Raw genomic sequence first — 19,081 nt, 5'->3', positions numbered from 1 at the left:
ATCAAATCATTTAAAATTAAAAGTATTTCTTTAAATATTATGTCGTATTTGTCTTATTTAAATCTGCATCTAAAAATTCTGAAGAAAAACCACTCGTCGTTTTCATTCTCTTTTCAAAATAAATTTTTATTCAGTTTTTGTGTTTTTGTTGCAATCATGTCTCTCGATTTTTAATATTAATTTGTTTATTATTTAAATCATTTAATTCCTTTGTTTTTCGCTTACAATTAATTATTATCGTCAATGTGACGAAAGTTATTTGTCTGCCAATAATACTTATCGACAACAGACTTCTTGCTAATTTTTTTCTTTTTCTTTCTGTTTTAGCCATTTGTTTTTACATGCATAATTTTTGGGAAGATTTTATGGTTTTTTTTTGCGTTTGGCAATCGACAGAAATTCAGTAACGGTTTAATAATTATGCAAATAGCTATTTAAATTGATGGTAGTTAGACTTGGGACACAGGCGGAGGTCTGGATTTGGATTTGGACTCGGGATGGCTTGTAGGTTTCTGCCCGGGTGAGTTTGGTGCTAAACATTTGCAGTTTATAGACTAAGTTTTTCTTGTCGTTTAGTTAAATGCTAAATTTAAATATATTTGCCTTGTTTAAAAAAGTGTCTCGAATCGGTTTTTAATGCGCTATTTATTGTTGAACTCTGTTTAATTGCCCTGGGGGTGAACATGCGGAGTGCAATTGAAACGAAAATCGAACTCTTCGGTTTGCTTTTCGGATTTCTTTATTTTTGTAATACAATACGAACAATTCGAATGCTTCATGTCTGACTGTGTGTGTGGGCGTGTACCAACCGTTTTGTAATTAGCTTTTTGCATTTCGCGATTGCGTGTAACTCTGATCAGAGGAAATTATTTATTACTTGCAAAGTAAGTAAGTAAGTAGTAGAGTTTTCAAATGAAAAAACATGTTCCTTTACTACAAGTTTGGTTTTCGCGGTAATTTCATTTTCATTTTTAAATTCGTTTATCGTTTTAGTTTTTTCTTGCCACCTCTCGTTATCTCATTATATCGTTATCTCGGGTAATCGCGTAGGTTGCCCTCTCCTAATGTAGGACGCTTAGTTTATGGCTCCTTCTGCAGGTCACCTCATTTTTATAATTGCCTAGTTAACGCTATTTTATTATTACTTGTATTATACATAATCTCGTACATGTAGAGTTCAATCTTTTAAAGAGTGTAGAAAATGGTTTGCTTTTTAAAACAGCTTCTTTTTATCAAAAAGACATCCATACACATATACATAGTTCTAATTATGCGCCTAGCTGCTCAAAGATTAGCACTAAATTAATTATAAAAAAAATTAAATTTAAAATGCACACACCCTCCTCAACTCTATCTCTCCATATTATAAGCATTCAGATTCTGATGCGGATTTTCCTCACACTGATACTTAAACTCAAGATCTCAATATCGATTTCAATCGGATTTTGAATTGGAATATTCGCCCTCGAATTTGGCTAACGTTCGAAAAACAACAACCTCATGGGGACAGAGCAGTTTTCGGTAGGATTATGCATCGCTCTGGGCGTAAGTAAAAGTCGTCTCATATCAAATATCGAATCTAAATTTAAATGTAAATGCAAATAAAACATACAAAGTGAGTGTATACACATATAACGCTTAGATCTGATCTGCAGTTCCTTCAGTTGATTCAGCACTCGATTGGGTTCCTTCTGACGTTCTGACAGCGGGTGTAGCTATAGGGCCGATCTTATTTCCGTTAAGTAAACTTTTCGTCTGGCTATCAAAAGTAGCTTGTTGTTCGTCACACAATTCTGTTAGAAATTCTCTTTTGGCAGGACAACGTAAAAAAATTGGGTCTTGGGTTACTCGACAAGGGGAGAGAGGAGTGCGATTAACTCGGCAGTGTTGCTATACTTCTTCGTCCTTCAATCACTATCGTTTCTTCTCTTTCAACAAGGAGGTAGGTATTTCATTGATTTTGGTTTTTGTGTAGAAAACATTCACGTTTAAAGGTTTCTTAGGTGGGTTCCGGAAAGAGTGTTCGAGTTTGAGTTCGTCTTTTTGGGGGCTATACCGTAAATATCACTGTTTTGCTTTGTGTAAGGGGAGAGCAGAGTAAAGTAGAAAAAATTCGAAGCTCGTTTCTAGGAATACACCGGGATATACATAGATATAGACAAAGAGAAATCATCCGAAAACTATGCGAAATTTCCAACAAAATTGTGATTTTCTTTTATGTGATTTCGAGTGGCATTGAGTTGGGTTGGTTGGTTGGCTTAGTGGGGTTATGTTCTTGCGCCGCTTTGCTTCTCCTTTCTGCTTAGTGTCTTTAGTTTTGCTCGTTTCCGTATCGATTTATTAAAAATATATCCATATATATATGTGTATGTATATATGCGGTGATATATGTGTCATAAAATATATATACACCTGTTCATCTTGTATTGCTAGTTCGGTTCTGGTTTCTCTGGTTTTCGATTTCCGTTTATTATTACTTTGACTAATTAATTGGTGACTATAACTCGGTTGTTTCGCCCTCGGGTCGTTTGTCTTTATGCTTACTCAATTTGCTACAATATTTCAACAATAAATTTTCTAAAAACATGATGTTCAACGAACATACTTCCTCAATGTGTTCGTGAATGCGTCTTTTAAAAATTAATTCAATTCACTATGAGTATATGTATGTATATATAGACCTTTGTTAATATCCATTATTATGTGTCAGTTTGTTACCATTTACAATCTATCTTGCAAACAACTCTTTGAAAGCGTTCCAACGGATGAAAAAATAAGAGCAAATAAAATTGGAAGTGAGAATTTAATCGGAATTGGATACGAACCAAAGTAGGTTTTCGTAAAAGTTTCTTCATTGGGATCATATTTTGTTTGCAAACTGGAATGAAGGAAATCAAACAAAATATTGTTGGTCCACGTGATCCCAAAATGAAAACAGAAAGGGAAAATATTATAGCTTAAAAATGCAGACAACAAAGGGTCATCAGACCATAACGTATACCCCCTAACCTTCTGTCCTTCTCCTGTTTTCGTCCTTTCCTACGAATAAATGGATTCTTTCCCTTGTTTTTGTATTTGTCAATTAAGTGCTTCAGTGTCTGTGTGTCTCTGTACGTGAGTGTGTTGCCATTTTAAATACATATCTAATGTCTCATAGGAACAATCTCTTATATATATATATCATATATCTTATATGTAGGTGTGTGTGTGTCTGTCGTCTGTTCGTCGTACATAAATTATATCAACTCAGCATATTAATTAACTTATAACTCTGTTATTGTACATACAGTTACCTACATGTATGTGATGGGTCTGTCTGTGTCAGTGGGCTTACATATATGTAACCCTTGTGTGTCCTGTCCCGCGATGTTCCTTTGTTGTTCTTCTCGTCCTGCTCCACCAACTTTCTTTTGGCTATTCCTATGCAAATTTTTGTTTCACTTCTTGTTGTTCGCTTAATTCTTATAATTTTGTGTGTGTGTGTGTGAGTGAGTAGCTTACTTAACACTTTTTTCGGTTCTTGTACGGCAGTAATTTTTGCTTTTTTGTTTGGTTTGTCCATAAAATATTTTTTAGTACATGAATTTGTCTCGTTTCTGTTTTTTTTTCTTGCGACATTTCTTTGCTCTTTGTTTTACTTAAAAATGTAATTAACAATTTTTTATTTGTATTATTTTTTTGTGGTTTTTTTTTTGCTTTGTTTCGAAGCAGCTTCGCTAGTTTTTGGTTTTTCAAAAAAGAACTTAATTAGGCATCTCCCATCCGCAGACGTTTCCATATCCGTAGCTTAATTGTCTAATTCCAGCGTCCTTATTGCACGATTATGTGCGGAGCCGAGAGCAGCACAGTGACCGTTGCAATAATCGTGAAGAGCGTGAAAACAATTAAACAAAATCTGTGGAGTAGAAGAGTAAGCAGAGCGTTAGCAAACAAATCAGCAGGGCTGCCAAACAAAATGGCGTCCGACCGGTAGTCGGCCATCTTTCAATATTTGCGCCACGTGTATGGGTGACTGTGCGTGCGTGTGTGTCTGTGTGCATGCGTGGGCGTCTGCGACTGTGTGCGTTCATTCCGCCGGAAGTCGTGTGGCCTAATTGTTTGACTTGCCGGGCAGGCAACTGTCGAAAGCTGCCGGCTCTGGTTCAATAAGTTCACACCCAATCACGAGCACATATCTTGAAGTCCATAATCGTGTGAGCATTGCGGATAATGGCTGCCGAAAATTAACAAGCTACCAAACCTTGTTCTCAATTTTATGTAATGTTTATTCTTACAAAAAAAAGACTATTTGGTCTTGATGATGAAATGGTAGATGATAAGGTAGCTCTTACCAGAAACATTGATTAAAACAAATTAGTTCAAATTATCTCAATGGGGAATTCGACTTTCCACTTATTCGAGAAAAAAACGTTCTTAAAATCAAGAAGAAATGGCTCTTGAGTTCGTTTACGGGAATAAGTGGATTTAAAAAAAGATATGAAAGTACTTTCAAAGTAGCCTTAACTCGATTTTCCAGACGAAAGTAAATTCTAATTTTGCCATCACTTTTCTTTTTAAAGCTTATTACATTTAAATAAATATTTTTCAAATTTATATTTTTACGTATTAGCGGAATGATGCAATGATATTGAACCTACCTATCCACAACCATTGCCGCGAACTTCCAATCGCCAATCAATTCCGCTTCGTCGTCAGCTTTGCGCATGCGCGCCGTAATAAATTGCAATTCTTTGAGAATTAGGTGAAGATCTTTGTGATTGCAGCCGATGGCCGTGTGGTGCTCCTCCACCGTTGTGGGACGACCAAAGCTACTGCAAAGGTGCAAATACATAACGCATTAATCAAAGTTTTATAATAGTACAAAGTTTATGACTTACGCCGACGAACCGATAGCGGTCTGCGAGCCTGATATTGTGTGCCGAAAGTCGTCGTCAATGTCGAGGACATTGGCCAACAGGGACTTGGAGGAGCGCTCCTTCAGCTCCAGCTCCTTCATGCGATTGCTTAATAGTATTGTTTTGCGTGTGATCTTGCGGCCTGGTCGACCCATCCGCAAGATCCAGGGCAGCCATTGTAGGAAAACGGATTTAATCTGGCAACCGAGGAGGCAAAAATCAGGCGGGGAACAGTGGGGGTGCTTTGATATGATTAACTCACCCACGGTGGCATCTCGTGGATGTCCGCTGTGCGATGGTGATAGTTGAGCACCACTACGGTCAACACCACCGACGATGCGACCATAAACATGATGCAGTTGAAGTAGGTGCCTATTTAAGGGTGGTGCGGGTTTTTTGGGATTGCAGGTTGCGAGTTGCGTTTTGTGGGGTGAACAGAGAGCAGAGAAAAACCCTATATTAGAGTGGTGCTCAAGGGACTCTTCAAATCATCGAAACACTAAGAACATAAGCTTGAAATTATAATTTACAAAAATAGTACAACATTACTTTAGTTTAGCTTCATTTCATGAAAGACTTTTGTTAGATTTACGATTAGAGAAAGTAGCGTGATCAAATTACTGTGTTGTTACAATGCCGTGACTATGTTACTTTACTCTATATTTTTATACTTTGTGTATGCTACTAAGTAATGTCTAATGAAAGCCACTATATTTGATGTTTACTCAATACTTTTAGGTTTCATTCTTCATCATGCAGTTTAGTGCAAACTGTTTTGACTGGGGATCATGCGTGGGTTTTGCTTTGGCAATTGAGGACGAAATTTGAGCAAAGGACAGTCAAATTATTTATATTTCATGATTGTAATTTTTTTAAGTTACTGCACATTTTTACAATTTATCAAATGTAAAAAACCGTTAGTCTTAAAACAGCTTTTGATTTTTTTTGCAATGATTTTTCTGAGGTATAAATATTAGACAATTAGGTAAAATAAACCATTGCCTTACAAAACAATAATACATTTTAAGGCATATTAAGAAATTACTTTTATATAACTTGTTCCTTTAAAGGACATAACAATTTTGAAAAGTTGGAATGAGACCATAATTGTTGAATTTTACTGTTCTTTGCTCTTTCTACTCTAAAAATATACGAACAGCAAGCAATTTTGGTGTGGGCAGGGTTCATCGGTTTTCTGTGTCTGGGTTAGTAATTTTAAACTTGTTCTAGAGAATGCTGGGAATTGATATTTTAATTGCTTTAGCGAACGAATTATGTGTTTGCGATTGATTTAGCGTTTCTGCAGTTTACTGTATGCTCTCTGAATATTTAATAACGATTTAATAGTCGGTTTAATTAGTTCATTGTTTTGAGTAGGCTTTTGATACTTGGGTATGAGGAACAACGCCTATTGGCTAATTGCGATTACCTATAGCGTAGAATTAAATATGTACATAGCATTTCCGGTTTGCGGGTGGGTGGATAAGCAAAGCATGGCCATCCCCAGACGCAAAATCGGAAACATAATCGGGATAGAATCAAGTGTGGTTATCGTGTTAGTTGGAGCTTGTCTCAGAGTCAAAGAGGTTCAGCCAAAAGTCTAAAGAAGCAGAGGTTGTTCGGTTGGGTTCGGGTTAGTTCTTGGGTACGGGCTTGGGTTCCAAAAATACTCTTGGTTCAGCATCTGCATCGCGTGTTTATCCAGTTGGAATTGGATCATGCTCTCCATCGCTTAACATTCTTTTACCTACTTTAGTCGGTCTAGTTTTGGTTTTTACAAGATTCACTTTGATTTTTAGCGCAAACTTTCGTTATGTCTAAAGAGTACTTTGTACAATCGTTTTTGGTTTTGATATTCATTTTTTGATTTATCATCTAAAAGAGAGAAAAGTTTTGGTTGTTTTTAAAGCTCTAAAATTTAAATTTAGTTTGGTTGGATGTTGATTTTGTTATATTTTTTTTCGAAATGATAAACTCAAAGTTACAAACGAGTCAATTGGAAGTTCGAATACCTAAGAGCGGTACAGCTTCGCTGGTTTTCGTAATGACATTGCCGACCAGCAGGGAGAAAACTGTTTGCGACAGTAGTATAGTGACACCTGTAAAATATTTTGTCAAATTTGGTCAGATCTCGTGTGTATGTGGATCGGGAAGAGTCTCGTCAATCGCTGGAGTCTTTGTCGTTCTGAAGTTCGGTCCCAGTGTCTTCGGTTTCTAATTGAGTGGGGAAATCAGGATTGGGTTTCAGAGAAGAGCTCGCGATCAAAGTCGATCGTTGCTGGTCTCTAGTAAAGCTTCGGGGTTAGACTAAATGATATTTTTTGGCTGAACCTTCTCGCAGAGAACACAACCCATCTTAACCATAATCACAAAAGACCACCCGATCTTTAAGCATAATTTGATTTATTCGTTGTTTGATTGTTGGTGGTGGGAGTGCATTCCAAGTGGGCAGTTGTTATATCTTTTATCTGTAAGCAAACGAGTCCGCGACCCATTTCAACAAACAAACAAAATAAGCGGATCTCAACGAAATGATATTTTTGCAATACCAGATATGATATATTTAATCGAGCGATCAGTATTTACATTAGACATTATTCAATTGGAATTTGAATGTTTTCGTTCACAGTTTGAGTTCTCAAAAAGGTTCTCGAGCAAAAAATATCATTCCGAGAAATGGGTCAAACAGTATATCGAAGGTGAGTTCGCAAAGAGGGGGATATACGAATGTGATCGGGATTTAGGGTGGGTGGGGTGGCGCAGACAATAGCTAAGAAAGTTAAGTTAAAGTAGCGTGTGTGGGTGGTTCTTGTGGGTGGTGGCTCGTGGGTGGTGGGTAGTTGGTGGGTGGTCGTGGTCATGACTGAGAGTTTTCTGTGTGATGGGTGAGCGAGCGATAACGATAACGATAACGATAACGAGAACGAGCTTCAAGATGGTGGCAGTACTCATGGGCAAACCGAGGGTGAAAAATATATCTTCTTATTTTGTGGCGGTGATGGTGGAGCAATGCAAAATTCGATTATCTATTCATGAACGAGTGAGTTGGGTGGCGTGATAGTGATAGTGAGAGTGAGAGAACCAAATCAAACACAAATCAAAGCTGTTAGCAAAAAAGTCAAATCATACGATACAAGACAAAAAACTTCTTTCTTTCTTTTCTTTAATTGATTTCTTTCTTTATTTTTTTTTTCGGTTGAGTGTCTGTGACGACGACATCATTTAGCATATTTGTATGCGCCTTCGTTTTCTTTTCACAAGTATTATCCCAAACTCACTTGCATTGAAATCTGTCTCATAAGTATCTTTTGTAATTACATATGGGTTGAAATTAGGGAGTGGCGGTTTTAACGAAGCGAAAAGAGTACAAGCAAGGTGTACTGCAATACATAACAGTTATTATATAGTTCGAAAATATTGTATACATAATCGTATATATTTATTTTTGCACAAGTTGAATAATTACAGAAGGAACTTGCCAAGGCGACGCTTCGATGTATTAGATAGAGTTTGAAATTTAAATTTTGAAATGCATTTTTTCAAATCGATTTTGAATGGAAGTAAATCTAGTACATCACTAACGCATCACCGGCTTAGTTCAGGGAATTGAGTATATATATATTGAAGGGAATTTGATCGATCATTGGTGCGGCATCGTTGGAACTTCAACGAGGCTGTGAGGAAGAAATTGAAGAGAAAGTTGAAACGGAAGTGAAGGAAGTATAGATCGGAAGTACATATAGATAACGATAGCATTTAAAAGACTGCCTAACTGGTGTTCTTTGCTGGCTAGCTGGGGATTTGTTGTTAATCTAAACTGACTTGAATAAGAAGCAAACCAAAAAGATTGTTGATTGTTCAAATGAATATATAGTAGGATATAGGCATAGTGATAGAGAGAGAGACATAGAGGCAACAGAAGATAGTATGATCAACTAAGAAACTGCTTCGATATATATTGGTATATATTTGTATTTGATATTATAACTTCAAGTTCAGAACGATTCAGAAGATAGGGTGGGACAGAGAGAACGAGTTGGAATTAGAATTGATTTGGTTTAGTTTGGTTTGGTTTAGTTAGTAAGTACTTAGCAAAGTTGTTGTAATTAGTAAACATAGTACGACGTACACAAATAACATTTAACAACTTTTGTCACTTTAGAGTTGGATACTGTTTGACTTGGTTGGTTAGACTAATACTTTATTTAAGTTTAAGTTCGGTTTGGTTTCTTTTTGGCTTTGGTTTGTTTGGGGATTATATATGCGAACAATTTAGCAATGTGTGTGAGTAATATAATCGTAATAGATATGTATATATATAGGTAACAACAATAACAATAATATTCATGAATATATATATGTAGTTACATATATATGTATATATACGGCGATATATACATATATATCTTTAGGCGTGTACGTGTAAATCATATTAAGTACTTTGTTAATTATTCTTTGGTTTTGTTTTGACAAATTTGAATATATATTTGCATTTGGTAAGTATGTTTTAAATGCAATCGCTACCTAACAAGGGGATTGCATCAGATACTTGGGGCAATGTCTCAGCTACAAGGTTGAGAAACACTGTGAGCGATAGAAGAATTGTAACTCCTGAAACAAAAGAATTTCGTTTTCGTTTTGAAAAATACAATAACAACCACACAAAAACAAATGACACAATCAAAATGGAAATCAAAAAGCGTACGTTTATGTATGTTCAAGTGTTTCTGTATCCTTGGTGGCGTGTGTGTTCGTGTTTTCGTAGACATATCGAGGACTTCGGGAAGGTATGTGGGTTCAGTATTTGGGCAGTATAGGTTCTGTATCTTTGTATCTGTTCGAGGTTTGGTTTTCCGCAGCGCCTTTCGGGCCGAACGAATTGGAGATAGAAGACGGGATCTTTTTTCTTTGCTGGCTATTTAGAATTAGCATTTATCGGTTTCTTTGATCTTGATCTCGGAATGAAGTGTGCTTGAGTGTGGATGAGTATATGCCTGAGTATGCTGCGAACTCAAAAGTCGAATCGGGTCCAACAGAAATCGGGGCCTGGAAGGGGGAAGGGAGTTGGCCAGGGGTATATACAAGTATATAAAAAGCAGGGATGCTCTTTCAAAGTTTATCCCCAATGAGATGGTCTAAGGTTAAAAATCTCTGAAGGTATTCCTCCTTTTGTGTCGCTTAGAACCGACAGAATGGGCACAAAATGTTCACAACAACTTTGGGTATTAATTTTTTTTTACAAAAAACATTTCAACTTTGCAAGAGCTTAGTGGTTAGAGGGGCGGGATGGACCCACCCTTCCAACTTTGACCCATTAGTAAGGCAAAGGAGGGACAGGAAAAACTTTGAAAGTAGCGCAAGTTTTTCTTGGTCTCGGAATATTTGTAAATTGAACTGGAAGTCGACTGAAGACGCCCCCCGACTCACCCCCCTTTACACTTGCGCTACGTGTTCCCAATTTGCCACACCCACATGCGCGCCTCATTTAATTTGCTACGTGCCACGAAGAAAGAGACGACACGAGAGTGAGAGCGAGAGCGAAGACCGCGGCTAAATGGGCATTAAGATGGGAGTTCGGCACATCGCATGCAAATGATTTGTCAAGTCTCGCTCTACATCGGCTTTTGGAGGTTGGAAAGGTAGTATTACGGAATATTATGGATTCGGTATCGGAACGGGTTAATATATATAAATACATGACATAATATGAACGCATGATGGGCTCGACATCATGAACGATACGATATTATGTGGAGTTGCAACTCTACCATCTGATCAAATGGATCTGCATAAATGCAAGTTCAAATGTTGCTTCGATTTTGGTTTCGTTTAGGGCTTATCGTTTAGGTGGAGATTCGTTTAGCGCTACGGTTCTATATGGTTCGAGGGTTCGGTTTAGATGCCAGGAGTTTACGGGTTGCAAATGACTGGTTTTTGCGTTTTATATATTAGATACATTTCCAGGTTGTTGAGCAAGAAGATCTAGATTAGTTTGGTGTTGTTAGTGGTTGGGTTGGTTGGTTGGTTTTGGTTGTTGGTGTGATAATTCGATTCGTTTCTTGCGAGCAAGTAGGTGCAAGTTCAAATGGTTCTTGCCGGAACAAGAAGGAGAGAGATATATTAGCTATATGGATATTGACAAACTGGTATATATACTGAAAGAGCGAGAGCGAAAGAGGTTTAAGACAGAGTGTTGAGAAGGTGTAAAGCGTTGGATTGCTTTAGGATCTATATAGCCTCTTTTTTATTGAGTAGCATGCGCTCGTGTGGCGGCGTTCGACAAAAGTTCTGGTTGTTCTTTTCGTGGGTGGTTCGGTGGTGTTGTTCTTGTTGGGGACCAGTGGTTCTTTGGTGGTTCGGTGTACTTACGTCTGTTCAGCGTGTTGTCTATTTACAGTGTTCGGTATTGTGGGTGATCGGTGTCGAAATATATATAAATAGTCATATGGTTAAAATAGATGCTTAGTGTGAAGGGCAGCCCCGGACTGGCCCAAAGGCATATTTGTACAGCTCTAGCGATACAAACTGATTGGTTTAGCTATACCTACCGCGAGGCCTCTACGGTAACAGGATTCGTGTGCTCGGGGGAGGTACGAGTATGACGAGTTCTGGCCTAGCTAGCTACTCCTCTCTACCAAGCCAAGTATCAAAACTTCTCTCCAGTCGCCATACAAACCTCTACGAGAGCGGTTCTATTCTCAAACTTGTAACAGGCATACGAAATTGGTAACTCTACGTGGTAGCATTCCAAGGTCTTTGGTGGTGGCCATTGCAACTGACATTCGATTTGGCCACCAAGGAAAGGGGCAGAAGGCCGATGGGATTTCCAAGGACTGACAGCAACAGCGCGGGACGTGAATGTAAGTGCTTTTTGTACGCTTCTTTGGCACTCTGAATCTCTGACCTCAACTGCGGCTGCCTGCCCTCGGTCCAATCACACTACAATCCTTCCACCACTTTCACTCTTGTTCTATTTATGGTTTGTTGATGTTTTTGTCTGACGGGACCAAGGAAATGCACCAAAAAAATGAAAAACTGGTTTACTCAGCTGTTGGGCTTTTTGTAAGTTAGTTAGTTGGTTTTTTGTTTCTGGTTTGCTGTTTCTTTTTGGCTTTGGTTTTCCTCCTATTTCATCTGTTTTTTTTTTTTTTTGGTAGCGAAAAAAGGTGGTTTGTTGGATTTTTTATAGTTTCTCTTTTAGATATTTGTGTATATATACAGTTGTGGCTAGTTTTAAAATTCATTTTCTTTAATTGCATTTCTGTCTACGTTTTTGATGCGGTTTTTGAAATGCTGCTATGCTTTCAGAGTCGGGATGATTAGACGTAAGGAGGGAATGTGTGGGAGGAGGACTCGTCCTAGTGTGATTATGAGGCGAGGGCACACTAAGGACAAGCTTATTTACAGGATGATCGGGGTTACTCGGTTGGGGTTTATATATTTGCAACATTGGTGGGGTGGCAGGCTAAGAACTGAAGAGACAAACGAAACGATACGATCGAAACAAAGGGATCAGCTAGAGGCACACGTAGATAAGCAAACGAATCCAACAAACAATCGAACAAACGAAGCAACAACCAAACGACAAAAATAACTCAGGAACCAATTATATAGGACTGCTTATTTTTTTCTGGGCAAACACAGCAAAATCGAAACGAAAAACTCTCTTAATTGTATTTGTACTTGTAGCTGTGGCTGTAATTGTGGCAGTAATTGTGATTGTGGCTGTGATTGGACTGGTGATGTGTGTGTTTGTCGTGTGGTCAAATACCAATTATGTCAAAGCTATCGGAGACCCCGAGGTAACCAGATGGGATTGAGTAGTTAATAAAGATTATTAGAAAAGACTGGCAAGACCATAAACTAAGGTTAGTTGGAAAAGCGAGAGAAAAGCGAAGGAAAGAAAGAGGGAGAGTTCCTCGGGCTCGACTTGAGTACTTTACATGGTACTTGGAAAGGAGTTCTGAGATGTGGTTCAGTGTTGGCAGTGGTGTGTTCGGGGTTAACATATAGTACGTGTGGCTAGTCTATCCGACATCCAGTTGTTCGGTGGTTGAACACGAAGTGAGATTCCAGAGAGTACATAGAGTATATAGATAGATCTATGGCAAACATACGGAGAGTTAGGAGTTATTGATCATTCCTCATTCGTGTGGAGGTGTTCCGTAGTGGATCTGGTGTGTGGGTTTCCAGACTTTGGGGTGTTTTGGGTATTTGGTTGTGAGACAGAAGACAGTTACAGAAGTGTTGAGAGCTAAGTTAATTGGTATTTCGTATTCGTTTCTGATCGGTATCTTTTGTTAGTATTCGTGGCTTGGTATTGGTTTTAGTTTTTTGATTTTTTTTTTCGTTTCTCAGTTCATTGCACTACTGTAGCAAAACTAATGATTAACTAAAAACAGCATTAGCACAGCACGACTTTCTGTTCGCCACAGTTAGCAGTGGTCGATAGCTCGACCGATCGGTCCGTACTTTAAGCTACATCGGTTTAATTAGCGTGTGTGTGTACCTATAAGAGGAACAGCATCCGACGTTGTCGGCATGGACTCGGCGACAAGGTTTAGAAATACTGTTAATGATAGTAGTATAGTTACGCCTGCAACAAGAGATACAATAAATATAAAACGCAATTTAAATCAAAGTCGAACGCAAAACACATCGGAAAACTGAAAGACCAAGTTTACATAATAAGATTTATCATTAGTATTTATTGCAAAATTAGGACATGTTTTACACATTTTACTCATCAGCTTTGGGTGTTTATTAGACTCCTTTATTGGGATGGGTTGTTCATGGAGTTTATAAGGGGGTATTTATTTAAACTTTTCACGGGACAGCAGGGACTTTAGTTTATTTTAGTAGCACAAGATGAGTGTTTCCGTTTTGCAATTATGTTGTTTAAAATATCAAACCTAGAAGGCCAATTTTGTGGTATTTTGATTTTTACAATTACAATAATTAAATTTTCAAAAAGAAAACACTCTTTGATTTTTTGGTTTTTATTAAAGTAGTTTTACTTTTTAGTTAAAAACTGAACAGAGAACATGCATAGACTGGCTATCGTTAGAAGCAGCGTTGAATACGTAGATTTTAAAGGGATTTAGGGTTTATCTTTGATAATTAAATCCAGCTAAGCCTCATTTCGCTACCCTTGCTGCTTGACCCTTGACCTCACCAAACTCGATAACCTGCCGGGCCTAACTAACTAACACGGACATCTATGCATATAAAGATTCGAACTTGGAAAATTCGGAATAGGGGAATCACCGCTGAAAAACTCACAAAATTCATTTATAAAGTTGGATAATACAGTTCAGATCGGTTGGTACATAAATAGTATGTGAGGTGGTTCTGTGTTTGGACCAAGAGGACTCGGTTGGCATACTCACCCAGCGTCAGTTTCTCGCCCGAGTCCGGCGGCAATGTGAAGCCCAAGAGGGCCATCGATGAGATTAGCACACATGGCACGATTAAATTGAAAAAATAATATAATGTTCGGCGACGTATTTGTATAGTAAAGGTGATATCGACATATGGTTCTGGGCAGCAGGCGTAGACTATTGTATTCTTCTTTCCCGGCATGGCTGAACGATAAAATTGGATTAGTGAGCTTCGGGCAAGGATATTTTGGATCGAGACAGAGACACAAACATAGATACAGGTACAGACACAAAGACACACGTATGTATTTACAAAAGATTTTTACAGATTAGTCTTGCGATCGAGATCGTAAATATATGTACAATTTAATCGTAAAACTAGATTAAGGAAATAAAGAGCTAAGCAAATCATAATGGTCTATGAAGCAATTTTTCGGTATCGCAGGCAATGTGTTAAATAATAAATAAATGCGATTTCTTTTGCAATTGAGGTTATGCTGATAAGACATTTACAAATGACAACGATCAAACGAAATAACAGTTAGAGAAATAAGCATAATGAGGTTTGTTTACTAACCAAGCAAGTACCACTCGCCATTTGTTATGAAATCGGAAAGATCCCCTCCATCTTCGGAATTCAAAACCAAATCCAACTGATTTTCAAACGATATTTTGTATTGTTTTTTTTCATGGGTATTCACAAAGAGTGGAAATCAATTTGCAATAAGCAAATCAATTTTTACATATTTTTGTTTTTTTTTTGTTTTTTTTTGGTTGTTGGTCATTGAGTTTTGAGTTTGAGTTTTCGTATTTTTCATTGGAGAAAGAGAACATTTAAGATTTTAGTTTGTTGTTGAAATTTGTTTAGAGTTTTTACAATAAGCCACATTGAAACAACATTTATGTACAGATATAGCATGTGTTCAAGGTGTACGAAAGAGAGAGATAGAGAGCGAGCAATATATAGAAGTCTTATTCTTTTCATTTGTTTTGAGATTGTATTGTTGATTATATCTTGTGGGTGCAAAATACGTGGGAAATAAAAGCGCTGTAAATTAAATTGGTTCTCAAAACGTACTTCAGTTTGAGTAAGTTACAATATATGTATTTGTGATTTTTTGTTGACTTTCATTAAGAGTCTTTACGTCGTCCAAAAATATTCGCCTGTTGCTGTTTTATTTTGGGCGTGGTTTTTGCCTGCTACCATGCAAAATAGTTGAAACTTCAGAAGTTCTCTGCGGTGAAAGATTCTAGGGTTTCCACACATGATTCCATTTTGGGAGACTTACTACGAGGGCCAACCGTACTCTCCCAACACTGGTAGAAGCCAGTGCTGGAAGCGGCTGCCTTTTGAGCTAAGCTCATCGTGTGCGTGTGGGCGTAAAATATTCAATTTTCCAGATATCACCTGGGTTCTGAATATTTCAGCCTACACACTGGACCTCTTACAGTTCAGTGTTGTTAACAACACTGCGATCTTTTGGTTTTGTAATTCGCAAAAACGCAAAGAATTGTTCGACATGAGGTTTACGAACGAACAAATCATAAACTAGAAGATAGATCGGGTGGATAGAGATAGACAGAGAGAGAGAGAGCAAGAGATAGAAGTTTTGAAAAGCATATAAACGAAATTACAAATCCGTCCTAACCCTATTATCCTATACTCTCTATACTTTTCCTATGGCTACAGTCAACTCTCTGCAAGTTGGACTTCCCTCGCGTGTTCCGCGTGCGTGAGTCTCGTGATTGGCAGAAGCGTGATCGTGCTCGAGATTTAAATGTGTTGGAGTTCGGGTGTTAGTGTGATTTATGTGATGTGTAGCCTAGTGTAGCCAGCGTTCACTGTACTATTGGAACTAGTTGCTGTTTTTTTTTTACTGTTTGCTTGTTCTTGCTGTGTGTATTTTGTCGATTGCCACTTTACCTGATTTCCATCGTAAGTCCAACTACCGAATTTCATTTCGCAATGTTGGTCATCAAATGGGAACCACGTGATGTCTATCTTGCATGTGCTCTTGAAGATACCAGGGGGCACGTACAGACAACTGCCGTTATGTTTGACCACAATGTTGGTGTGATACGTGCCATCGAATCCCTCATCCGCGCTAGATTATTGTACAATTTGTTTTAATGGATTATTGTCTCGATCGATTGCTTGTTATTCGCTTATCAAGTTACTAATCTGTTCGATTGATCGGTTATCAGTTTTTTGTTTCTTTTGCATGTTATAGTTGGTGGAAATTTGATCAATTCTTCGGTTAGTTATATGTGACTTGCGCTTTGATTTGTCATTTTCTTGTTTCACAAACTACTAAAAATGTTTTTTGTTTTCGGGCTCTGCTCTAGATGACTAGAGCTGGGGATTGTCAGGTAATATATCTACTCTGGGGATTCATTGGGGGATTAAGTGTTGGGGGTTGTTGTTCTGGTTGTGTAGTGGTCTTAATGACTAAGTATACTGCAACTTGGGGATGCTCAATCTCTACTCGGAACAGACTTATATGGGCTTTCTATTGTGTTACTTAAATCTTATGGGGCTTATTTTGATTATTTGGGGTTATATCTTTAAGTGCCCATCTCAACCAGCGTCTGGGGACCCCAACGGAATTTCCATTGCCTCGCACTCGTGTCTAAACCCTCGAATTGGCAATGGGAATCTGCGGTTGGCCAGATACAAATATCTTTGCAGCCATGTATCTTTGTATCTTTGCAGCCAGTCATCCAGTGGCACTACCAATATGCGCATATGCAAATGAACCTCGGCAGCTACTCCAAAAATGTGGGCAAAGCACACTATGTACATATAAACCCATCAGTGAATATATATATTTGCGTGCATTATGTATGAGTATCTCTTGACTTTGCTGCTGCCCTCGAATGCTGCAATAAAATGCAATTACGGCTCTGATTCCAACTCGAGTACCGAGAATGTTGCGTAAACATTTTGTGGACAATTTTGTTTTGCATTTTTCGGTCACCGCAAAGAGGCAATGACATGGGGATTCACGGTAGTCAGATGCGGGGTGACAGATAGGGGATGTGGGTCTCCATATGGCTGTGGGTGGGTATTCCGAGGGCGTTGGGGCGTGTTTCCCCTGGTAACGAGGCTTACATGAAACTGCTGTGGCATTTAAGGGGAATTTGTGCCCTGATTAGCGGCAGGTCAAGCCGAAACCGTAGCGCAGATGTGGTCCACTTGGGCTTAAGAGATACAAATATATGTGGCTATTGTGCTGCAATTCAGTTAATTGATGTGGCAGAAAGGTGATGGCTATTTGGGCAAGCAGCCTAAAAGAGCCAATATGTTTTAACACATTCGAATTTTCACCCCTAATTGGCACGTCAATTCCTTTGGGCCGACCTTTATCACCTTGCCCGCATTTAAAATCATTTTAATTTCGAAAAGTGAAATATTCCCCTGCATATTTTTTCCGGCCTTGGTTTTGGTGCTGAATTCTCTTTGGATCCAGGGCCTTATTAATATTGACGGTTGGTTTTTGGGGCACGACTTAGCCGACACCGCTGTCGAATTCATTTTTGGGTCGGCCCTTCGGCTGCGGCTTACTCGCAACTTCGGTGCTACTTCTGATGCTTTGAAAAATACAGATAATGTTGCAATTACAGTGAAAGCTTTTCACTGCGAACCGGCTGGCATTGGTGGTTTAAGGTCCGGCATCTCAATTAAGTCATTTTGAAAGGAATCGCAATCAACAGCTGAAATCAGCATAAGTAAATGACAGACAAAAAGGGGAGATGTAGTCGATTGATTCGCAGAAAGAGGCTACGTAATGAGGCAAGGCCAATCTCCAGCCATGTTTCTTAATCTGGAACTTTTTGTGTATCCCTATCGCATCCCTATACCCATCCTCGTTTCCGGATCCGTGTCTGTGAATGCCTTGCTATTGATCTAAATGATGGCCGCACATTAGCAACGCTGGCGACGCATACAAATTAGGTTCAAATGTGAGGCAGTAGAATTAATAAATTAAACGAAGTAAAAGTCTGCAAAGGGCAATGTTTCCCGAAACGAAACGTGAACTTGTGGAATCCTTTGCAAAATGAAATGGCGAACTGGAACTGTTTGACTTGGCTCCTTTGACGGGACACGAATCCTGGACTCTGTGCAAGTTCATTAGCAAACAAAGTTGACAGCCAAAAGGTTTTCCAAGGGCCACGCCCAATGATTGAATCCACTGATTTCCCCTGACTATCCCTGACTACCCAGCTAATCAATATGATTTTTATTTCCAGCCATTTTCGCGTAGGCCTCGTCCTTTGTCTCGGTTTTTGGTATTTGGTCCTTGGTCTTTGTCTTGCCACCTTTTCGATGCCTTTTCCTGCGAAATCAACGCCGGATGCTGCGTGCCATGGAAATTAAACCTGCACAGCGTACGTGTTTTGATTCATTGTTCTCGGTTCTTTTTTCGTTTGCCCGGCTCTCGGGTGACATGTAAATTCCATTTGGATCCAGGGGTCCAGCCCGGAGAACATGCCCCGTGCGTCAATCAAGCGTAAACCGTGTGTGACCGTGTAACCCGGCTACCCCATTAGGTTAAATAAGCTTTGTCCTGGTCCTCGGCTGCAGTGGCAAATATAAATTGCAATTAGTTCTGCAAATGCACCTGCACCCCATCCGCCAGGTGCATTTATATCCCGCCCCGAAGTCTCCGCAGTAGTTTGTCTTAATTTGTGAGCCAAGCTTCGAGCCGAACTAAATGCGTGTATGTTTCTGGGTTTTTTTTCTCCTGCTTTCAGTTTTCACTTCACAGTTTTTGCGCCTCGTGGGATTTGTGGCATTTAAGTTGT

The 19,081-nt window shown here is 38.8% G+C and overlaps 1 protein-coding gene across 5 annotated transcripts in view; it reads right to left on the bottom strand.

Moving 5' to 3' along the window:
* Window positions 1–126: 126 nt before the first annotated feature.
* Window positions 127–19,081, bottom strand: part of LOC119546769 (acetylcholine receptor subunit alpha-type acr-16) — a 107,372-nt gene continuing 88,417 nt past the window's right edge. For 2 of the 5 annotated variants that reach the window (XM_037853318.1, XM_037853315.1), the window contains exons 7-14: window positions 16,200–16,380; window positions 14,853–14,928; window positions 14,285–14,479; window positions 13,405–13,491; window positions 5,158–5,267; window positions 4,878–5,092; window positions 4,638–4,811; window positions 128–3,895 (exon numbers count right to left, since the gene is read on the bottom strand). In XM_037853318.1, coding sequence (XP_037709246.1) covers window positions 3,811–3,895; window positions 4,638–4,811; window positions 4,878–5,092; window positions 5,158–5,267; window positions 13,405–13,491; window positions 14,285–14,479; window positions 14,853–14,928; window positions 16,200–16,380 — 1,123 coding nt within the window. In that variant the 3' untranslated portion in view covers window positions 128–3,810. Of the gene's footprint in view, window positions 3,896–4,637; window positions 4,812–4,877; window positions 5,093–5,157; window positions 5,268–9,419; window positions 9,507–13,404; window positions 13,492–14,284; window positions 14,480–14,852; window positions 14,929–16,199; window positions 16,381–19,081 lie in introns of all 5 variants that reach the window. The other 3 variants (XM_037853319.1, XM_037853317.1, XM_037853320.1) reach the window with 2 other exon arrangements.

The sequence above is a fragment of the Drosophila subpulchrella genome, chromosome 2L, assembly GCF_014743375.2.
Source record: "Drosophila subpulchrella strain 33 F10 #4 breed RU33 chromosome 2L, RU_Dsub_v1.1 Primary Assembly, whole genome shotgun sequence".
NCBI classification, from domain to species: Eukaryota; Metazoa; Arthropoda; class Insecta; order Diptera; family Drosophilidae; genus Drosophila; species Drosophila subpulchrella.
This window is presented reverse-complemented; position numbering and strand designations above follow the sequence as displayed.